This window comes from Taurulus bubalis (genome assembly GCF_910589615.1).
Source record: "Taurulus bubalis genome assembly, chromosome: 19".
Lineage (NCBI taxonomy): Eukaryota > Metazoa > Chordata > Actinopteri > Perciformes > Cottidae > Taurulus > Taurulus bubalis.
In genome coordinates this window covers 6881786-6891394 of record NC_136607.1, presented here as the reverse complement: position 1 = coordinate 6891394, position 9609 = coordinate 6881786, and the positions used below count along the sequence as shown (strand labels likewise).

At 42.2% G+C, this 9609-nt stretch overlaps 1 protein-coding gene across 1 annotated transcript in view; it reads right to left on the bottom strand.

The window, feature by feature from the left end:
• Window positions 1-394: 394 nt before the first annotated feature.
• The window catches only part of LOC306751341 (5-hydroxytryptamine receptor 4), a gene marked incomplete at both ends in the record, with an annotated part of 23474 nt that continues 14259 nt past the window's right edge, over window positions 395-9609 (bottom strand). The window contains one exon of the mRNA XM_079234906.1: window positions 395-488. Coding sequence (XP_079091032.1) covers window positions 395-488 — 94 coding nt within the window. The remainder of the gene's footprint in view (window positions 489-9609) is intronic.

Genomic DNA, 9609 nt, shown 5'->3' with positions numbered 1-9609 from the left:
CTTCATCTTCACGTCCTATGATCCTGATGTCCGACTGAGAAGCACAGTTCTCTGGGTTTTAGAGAACTCGGGAAAATATTGGCTGGGCTTCAGTCCATGGACGCAAAAAACACTTGTGCTTTGGTATGCACCAATTTGATTCAATCTAATTTTTGAGTCTCCAAGAGTCTGCACTTATCTGATGGCCAGCAATAGTGCATCTGACCCTGGACAGCGTCAAGAATACATGTAAAAAAAGTAATCTCATGAGGATTCTGGTTCATACAGTGAATATCCAGGTGAGATAATCCCAGTCTCAGGTCAGTTCACTAGGCTGTGACGAATTCTTCGTCTATGAGCGAACTCAAAGGTCCCCCACATCAGCTGATGATGTCAGAGCTCTGTCAAGACATTCTCAAAGTGGTCCGAGAGAGTCCTGGGACTCGTGCTCGTTGGCCAGTATCGTCCGCCCGTTGTCGCTGTAGCTCCGATTTGGCAGGAATGACAATCTGAAACAGAGACAAAGAGTTCTTCAACTTTACAGTACGTCATCCTTCCACGATTTGTGAATTACTGTACATACACATTATTTACAAACTATAATGTCTCTGATACCAAGACATCCATCATCATAAGGACTGCCACAATAAGAATGAAACGAATCAAATGAAAACTAATACAACAAAAATCTAATAAAAAGGTCTGTTTCGAATAATCAAATAAAAAAGGTGTGATTGGTATTGGAAGAAAAGGTGAGGGGGAAAAGTTAAGGTCAAGGCAGCGTTGTCTCATAACTCATAAGCGGGTAGAAAGAAGCACTTTCTGCAGTGGAGTCAGTGGGAAGAGAAGAGGAAGGAGGCAGAGGAAATGAGTAAAGAGCGACTGGCAACTACTGTCGACATTCTTCTCAAAGTTGGCAGCAAAGTCCTCCGCCAAGAGAGAGGAAGAGGAGGGAGACAGGAAAAAAGAGTTCAGTTTACAAATGACATTTTAAATAAAAAAACAAATGCTGAGCAAAAAGGAAAATATTTTGTGGTCCTGTGTGTTTTGTACGTTTTCATTGGTCTGTTGACTGAGCAGCAGAATGTATTAATGTATGTTTAAAATCCGAATGGATATTTGTCCGTGATGTTCTGGTGGTTTTACAGCCTTGATTGCTTTTGTTATTTTCCAGTACAGTAAATGCACAGATGCTCTATATTGTGACAGGACATTCTACATTTATTATTCTTAACATTTTTCAGAATGAATAAATTGATTTAATAGTCATGAAAAGCATTTTGGGAAATGTACATTGGGAAATACGATGGGTTAAATTCCTTCGGAAAGGAAAAGTACAAAGTGTGTCTTTAGTTGAACTCAAAATTAAACTGGACTCAAACTGACACTCAGTCCAAATAGAAACCCTAAACTAGCCTGAAGTGGCAAAAAGTCCTTTACTGGGAGGACGTAAGTCATCTGTCGTCTGTGTGAAGACTGTATGACCTCATGAGCATGGGCATTCTGGGAAATGCACACATACGCACGCACGCACGCACACACACCAACAAGCAAACACACACCAACAAGCAAACACACACCTGAACGGAGGTCCGGGTGGCTTCCTTCTGGTAAGTCCCAATGAATACTAGCTGTTATCAGACCATTCACTCCAGTGACACACACAGACACACACACACACACACACACACACACACTAATGCACACACTCGGTCCCATGTGGAGGCTTGTGAGGGTGAGGAGGCGAGAGGGGTCGGGGGGGTATGAACACAAAATGTTCTAGAACTTTTACTCCTCTGTTTTCTGGACAGCGCGTGTGTTTACAGTCTAAACACTGTCTGTCTCTCCGTCACACGGTCGTGGCCGAGACCGCCAGCAGCCCCCAGAGGAAAGATCAGTATGAGATACCGAGGAGGAAATTCAGGGAAGCAGGCAACCGGATTACAAATAATCATGGAATTAGAGTCTGAGGTCAAAAAAGCTCCCCACAAAAATGTAAACCTGCCCGATACAAATTACTAATTTGCATTGGTGAATATGTTGCGGAGGAAACGTAGCCGCAGCAACATTTTGTTCCAGTGGAGGAAGTGTTGCTTGGGGTGCATAGATAGCTTAAAACAGCACAAGACTGTGTCATCAGAAACCCTGGTTGGCAGCCTGCATCCCTGCTGAGGTTTGGATTAGGAAACTCAAGGTCAGAAGAAAAATTCTGTCGTGAGAAGGTCAACATGATGCAATATTTAAGTTGGAATTAACTTCAGATGACTTTAAATACTGAACCAAGACCACAATCTGTCCTTGACCTTCACTGAGCGGTTACTGAGTTGTCAGGATGAATCTTGGAGGGAAAACGAGTGGATGTCACTAAATACGAACATTTTACAGATGCGCTCAATAAAAAAATGTCTTTCTTGTCTTCAAAAACAAAGTAACCCATTCCAATTAGTTTATATGAATGTCATTTTTAGGAGGAATTTTAGAAGGGTGGAAAACTCACAAGTAACTCTGTAATGCCGTGTTCACACCGGACGCGACGCGAATTTGCGGCGCCGCGTCCACCGCGGAAGTTTCCTCGCGCGAGTAGAAAGAGGGTGTTCACACCAAACGCGAATTCGCGGCGCGACCAAAGGGGCGTGGCTTAGCTCTGTTGCTTGCCTCTGTGAGAGACAAGCGACAAAGCTTTCATTTCCGCTATCGACCATGGAATAAATAACCACTAGTTCTGCTTTATACTTGTTGTGGAAGTCCCAAACATGTCGGAACATGAAACGCCCTCATATTTGGGTTCAAAACATCATCCGTAGCTGCACACAGGTCGGTGAATTTCACCGACTCCTCCAGGAACAGCGTCTCGCGTATCTCCGTAAAACGATACCGATTATGCCATCCACCATGGAAATAACCACCAGTTCTGCTTTATACTTTTTGTGTAAACTCCACATATGTCGGAACATCAAACTCCATGGTGTCTGGGTTCATACTATTATCCGTAGTCCCACAACAGCGTCTCAATGAAGCCGCTGTCGGCGCTGGTTCAGGCGGAGCAGCAGCAGTTTCATTCAGAAACGACGGCGGTGGTGACGGGCGGAGCTTCTCAACGCTGATTCTCAACGCTGATTGGATGCCGCAACTTTGCGTCACGCGATTTCTCCGCCAGAGTTGGGATAATTCAACTCACGCGAATTCGCGCCGCGTCCTTCGCTTTGTTCGCCCCAGGTCAAACGTTCTGTTCGCGCCGCCTCCAACGCGTCTATCTCGCCGCACATTCGCAAATTCGCAAATTCGCGCCGCAGCGCGTCTGTGGATTGACTTTACATGTAAACTGGTCGCGCCGCAAATTCGCGTCGTGTCCGGTGTGAACACACCATTAAGGAATAAATATTTAATATATCAATATTTTCTAGAATACAATACTCATTCACTGATATTTAGACTGACCGTTTGGAGACTTTATATTCATTTATTTTAATCAAGTAATATGAACCTGGATAGGTCCATGTCCTGGTTTTCAGAAACACAAAGCTGCTACAACGATGTATAAATTATCTATTTATTGTGTTATTTAACAAGGACAAAGCACATCAACATTCATAATTGTAAATAGCCCAGAGTTAACCTAAAGGCTGTGGACTGATGTTACGTAAGCTCCATAACAATAAATACAGAATTTGCTTTTGCAGAGCAATAATAAGTATCCTTATTAGGGGTGTAATGCAGAGCTACTCTTTGTCTCTAATTTCCCCAAAAAAATATTGTTCGGATTACATCCGAAGTTGTTAGAAATTGTATAGTTTTGCATTCAATTATCATTTATACTTCTCATTCACACATCTATAAGTTTAGCATGGCAGCAAAATCCTCTCAAGCTTAACTTCGCTCATCACTTTTTACGTCTGCTGTCACACTTCAGTATCTGATGTGCGACATCAGTCCAGTTGTTTCCCACACTGCCCGACGAGCATGATGAAAACTGATGAAGTTAGTGAGGATAAACGTGGCTGTGTCATCGAGTATTGAACTGACTTAAAACGCCGCCATGTTTTCTGCATGTTGGCACATCTGAAATCATGAAACGGTCGTTCTGCTGCGGCTAATAGCGGTTCCTGTTTACACTGTGGCAATAATCACCTCCTGGTTATGGAGCAAAGAAATCTGAATCTGGCAATTATCCGCCAAGATCTTAAGTTGAAAGGACGTTTATCTGGAGGCGCCACGGCAAAGAGTCAACAACAAGCGTCTGCTAGCCCCAGCTGTCCCCTACTGCCTGGAGGAAAATTAGAAGGTTATTGAGTTTATTTTAATCAAATTGTCATGCAGAAATCCTCAAATAGACCCGCTTGTAAAATGATTTTGTTTTTTCTTCCTCTTCATTTAATGAGGCATAACAAAACCCCGCTTATCCCCGAGATCTGACCCTGCACGGCATTATGCGAGGACTTAATGCAGCGTCTTCGTCGGGATGAAGATCAAAGCCACGTTAACACGTCACAAACAAATTCATGCTTCAATCAGCATCGTTAAGATAATGCTTTCCTTAACATCTGGGGGGCATTCTGGGTTCAATTCCATCCTCCAGCTTCACATTGACCCACATTTAAATTCATGCAGTTTGACCAAAACATGACTACACGGCTCATCAAGCAAAGCTGCTGTTTACACTTCTTCTCATCACCACAAAAAAGATTTCAACAGCCCCCCATAGCAGATATTTCCCAGAGTCACGGGGGGAAACAGAGTGTTGTGATTTTCCCACATGATAAATGAAATCATGTAACTTCACTCTGTCCAGAGATCCAGTGGTCAGAGCTTTCCCTCATGTGTCTCCTCCAATCCGTCTTGCTTTTTACTGTCCAATTTGGAGAAAAGGGAAAGGTAAAGACATCATTTATCTTGCGATACATGTGCACTCTGGCAATCTTCCATCAGTTTGATGGCAGTGAAATGTTTTGTGAGGTTTTGTCAGCTGACAATTATGATAAAAACAAAAACTTGTAGGGAACAGCGACGTCTCCCTCCTGGTCAGAAGGAGAGACTAACTTCTCTTGTGAGAATCTACAAATACGTTTTTGTTTTTATTCTGACACGATGAGCAGCAGTGGCAAGGAAAGCAGAGTTGTTTCTAACTCTTGTTCGTATTAGATTCTCACGACATGAAACCCCATTTTTGTCACTATTTATAGTCTACAACTAATCTATGTTCATCCAATAATAAGCTCTTCAGTTTTCACTGTGGTGGAGAGGTGGATTTAAATTGCCTTCACTCCCGCATGAGATTCACAGGATATGATGCAGCGTGTAATCCAGCCCTTACTGTTTTTACTCTGATCGCATTGATATCAGCCTCACTGTTCATTGGTCAATCTCCCACAGCGGTGTCAAAGCTGAATTAAAGGGCCAGTGTGTAGGATTTAGGGGGATATTTGGTAGAGGTGGAATATGATATGAATAAGAATGTTTTCATTCATATGTAATAAACTATGAAACTGCCATGTTGTACCGCCATGTTTCTACTGTTGCCCAGAATAGAAAACACTGTCTTTAGATAGGTCCATTTGCTTTTTTGTGTCAGTCATCGTAGTTCTACGACACGCTTGGCACAAGGGAGGAGTTTCAGTTGGTTGCAATCTGCAACCGCACCACTAGATGTCACTAAACCCTGGGCCTTTTAAGTTACTGCTAATGTAAACCCATCGTTTCATAGTATTGCATTAAAATCATTGGCATCATGAAGCAGCCACACTAAATGCAATGTTTTATGTTTTTCACTAAGCTTTAACTTTAGCATTAACCGCAAAAGTTCTTTAAACATGTGTTCACATGAAAAGAAATGGTCATTTTGGTCATATCTGAAACTGGATCATTAAAAATAATATTGCAGGCAGTGATGCATTGATGTTGCACTTTTGACAAGAAATGAGAAAAATATAACACTGTCTGGATCAACACAAATCTCCGGAATCGGCAATCAATGCCATCCAATGCCATTTAAATACTTTTTAAGACAATTTATTACAATTTCTTCAAGCCACAAACTTGAGATCTGTCACTGGAAACATGCCTGAGTTCCTGACAGGCAGCTCTCAGACAAGAAGCCAAGTTAAAAACAGCCTAGAACAGGTCATGTATTCAACTTACTGTTCCTAACTGCATCTGGCGCTGACGTGCTGCCAGATTCGCTGTTATCCGTCAGTTGGTTTGATATGTGGCAAAATTCCAGCCCGACAAATTGAAACGGTAGATCAAAACACACATCAAAAAGCTCCGTGCTTAACGAAAAGATCGTGAGAAAGAAGGAAATTCTGACTCCTTGAACTGATTTTCACGGGGATTTTAAGGTCTTTTGGAGCAAAGAGAGGATTTTAACTGACAGCAGGCATTTCAGATTAGGTTTTTCAAACTGTATTTATTGCTTTAGTCTTTTGTGTGCGTTGGCCGCTTCCTGTGTGTTCCTGTGTGTTGTCCAGAGTCTCTTCTGGTTCAAGCTGTTGACCATTTATGATATGTGTTGATATGATGTTTAACAAACAAATAATATTCTTTTAAGTATGCCCATTTAATCCTGAACTCAAAACATTATAAGGTAGACACCGCGACGGATCCATATATTTGTCTTTTTAATGAGAACCACATTTTGTTTGTAATTGTGTCAAAGCTGTCATTACCTGTCCTTGTTTAGGATTCATGCATGCTACAAGAAAATACAGAAACTTGAATGTTCATGCCAAGAAACAACACGTGTACGTCGTTCCTGATAGAAAACCCGTCACGCTCCATGCACCCTTTCACATTTCCATTTTGTAAAAAGATAAAGTTCCCAAAACAACTCTGCTGTCCTGTCATATGATCCGTACCCGTGACCTTAAGTCAGATCAACACGAGATGCAAGAGATGTTTGTGTTCCTTTTAATTTACCGCTAATATATTTCGGGGACATTAAATAATCAGATTTCCCTCTTATCTCCTGACGCATTGGGGGCTGAAGTAGCGAGGACGGAGTGCTGATGGAGAAGAAAGATACGGTGCGTTTTCCCACTGGAGCCCTGAGGATATTACTGGAGAAGCTAGTTTTTGCAGCAAACTAATTTCCACCTATTTCACATGTTTTAATTACAAACTGAGAATGTTTACCAAAGCAAGAGGGCATATTGTTCTTTGGAAACTTGAGTCTGAACACACAGTATCACTGACAAACTGATACATGTCCAAATGCTTTGATTAAATAAAATGAAGAACCAAATACTTAAACTCCGGCCTTTACACACACTGAAACCGTTGTGTCCACACACACAAGTACAGACTGAAGCCTTGCTGAGACAGCTCCATCACTCGTGGGAAATTCATCGGCTAATTGGCAGCGTGAATTCATGAAGACAAACTGGAATCTGGGCCAGGAAGGACTTCACCGTTTCCAGTACAACAAATATGTTGGACGGGTCTAGATTTAAAATGTTGAAGCACTGTGTTGACACACCGTCCTCAAAACAAAGCCGGAAGGAAGCAGAACCACTCAGCTCTGATAGATGAGCTCTTCCCGCGGTAATGGAGAGGACATGTTAGATAGTGGACACTCGGCCCAATTAATTATACATCACAGGCTTTTAGAGACCCAGATTTTTTTGATTTTTTTTACTTCTACTTCTTTCTGCACACTCCTATAAACAATGTCACTTCCTCCCTCCTCCCTGAAATGAGTTTTTCTCCCTGTGCTAAATGCAAAAGAGCTCATCTTGTGCTCTCATCCCGGCCCACCTCGTTTCAGAGTCGCTCTTCCAAGAGGCCAAACGGAATGAAAACATGGAGGGACACAACGGACCATCAGCTCATAAATAAACAGCGCACTAAAACAAATCCCAAAACTCTGGACAGGCCGAGCATTCACACAGTACACAAACCCCCCAAAAATGAAAAGCAATCCTCTAAAATCAAAACCTGCTCTGAGAAACCTGAGACGCTCCACTGGAGAGTCTTTGCTTCTCAGAAAATGCAAATGACTGACCACACAGTGAACAATGTACAAGCATGTAATGCCAGAGACGGCGTACTTTAGCATCAACTCACACTGGAGTCCTGCAGCCCCTTCGTGAGCATCATCTGGGTTTCTAGGACAGAAACAAATTCTCTGCGTTTCATGTTTCTTGCTATTTTGCTGCAGATGATGAAGCGGCACCCATTCTGAACGAAGACATACTTCCATGCAGTGACCCGACACCATCTCCCGACAGATCTTATAAGAATCAACAACACACTCATTTCTATTCGCGTCTCACTGGCAAGTGTTTGACGCGTTTCCTCTCCATCTGAATCTCAGTAACTAATCTTATGTGCTGAAAGATTCTAAAACGGGAGAAAACACTAATTAGAAAACCTCATGAAAGGAGTACAAAAGAGAGGATATATAATTAAGAAGAAACATTTAAATCATACTTTGGAGGGTGATGCAGCTCATCAGGATGAGATCAGTCTGTTTATTAAGCGTGGTTCTTCAATGCACTGATGCGATATCAGTTTTGGTCATATCACACAGCTCCGGTGCTGTCTCTGTGTGTCTGTGCAGACTCCCGTCATATAGCAAGCACTGGCTTTAAAGGAAACAAAGAAAATCCCTCCCGTTCGTCAAACAGAGCTTGTTTTGCTAGAGACCAATGCACCTGGACCTGATCTCCTCCACATCCCACTGAAGTTAAACCACCTCACTTCCTGCTCAGAGATGGAGCTGATAGTGAGATGCTGCTTCTATTTCAGACACTGTATGTCAGTGTGCTTGCACGTGTCCGTGCACATTTTTTAACAATATGCTCTTTTAGTTGGGTGAAATGTTGTCAAATCATTAAACCTTACTTCATCTTGTGGCTCATGCACAATGTGTATTGTTTTGGATGAACTTCTCAAAGCTTGTCCTCCGTTTGATTTCAACTACAAGCTGTATACATGCCATCACCTGAACTACTTTCCAAAGTTCTTTCAGAGGAAATCGACTTGATTTGCACGGTTCTTTATGTGTTAGTCAGAATACATGTGACTGTGCTGCTGTGAGCTGAATTTGACACATTGAGCTCCTGCTGTTACTCATCACATCCTGCATTTGAATGTGAAGACAGTGGAAGGCTGTTACCGTCACACCAACAATTGCATTAATTTAGTTTTTATTTTCCACAATTTTTTTTGGCATACTTCATGTAGTATGTTCATCATAAATCCAATCGCTATATCTACCTTTACCCAAGGGTGAAGGTTGTTTGTATGAAATAAAACTCAATTAAAACTAAAATAAAGTGATTGACGTGCAGCCAGACTTTTATCTGGCTGCACCAGAAATGTTGGACCGAGCTCTAAAGACTGCAGAACCACTGGCCCGTCCGCGCTGTGCACCTCAGACAAAAAACACGCAGCTTTCCGTCAATTAAACACACACACGCAATCTCACTCGCACACACACACAGCCTTGTCACTAACTTGGGATGCATCCATGCTCTCTGCAGATGTGTTGCCTGCCATTAACTTCTGATGGAATCCAAATCTGACCAAATTTCAAATTTTAACAGAGATTATAAGCTTGGTCCCATTATCTCTAAACCTCATAATAAGCATAGAACAGGAAGGATAGACACAATCGTGCGCTGATTGTTAGCA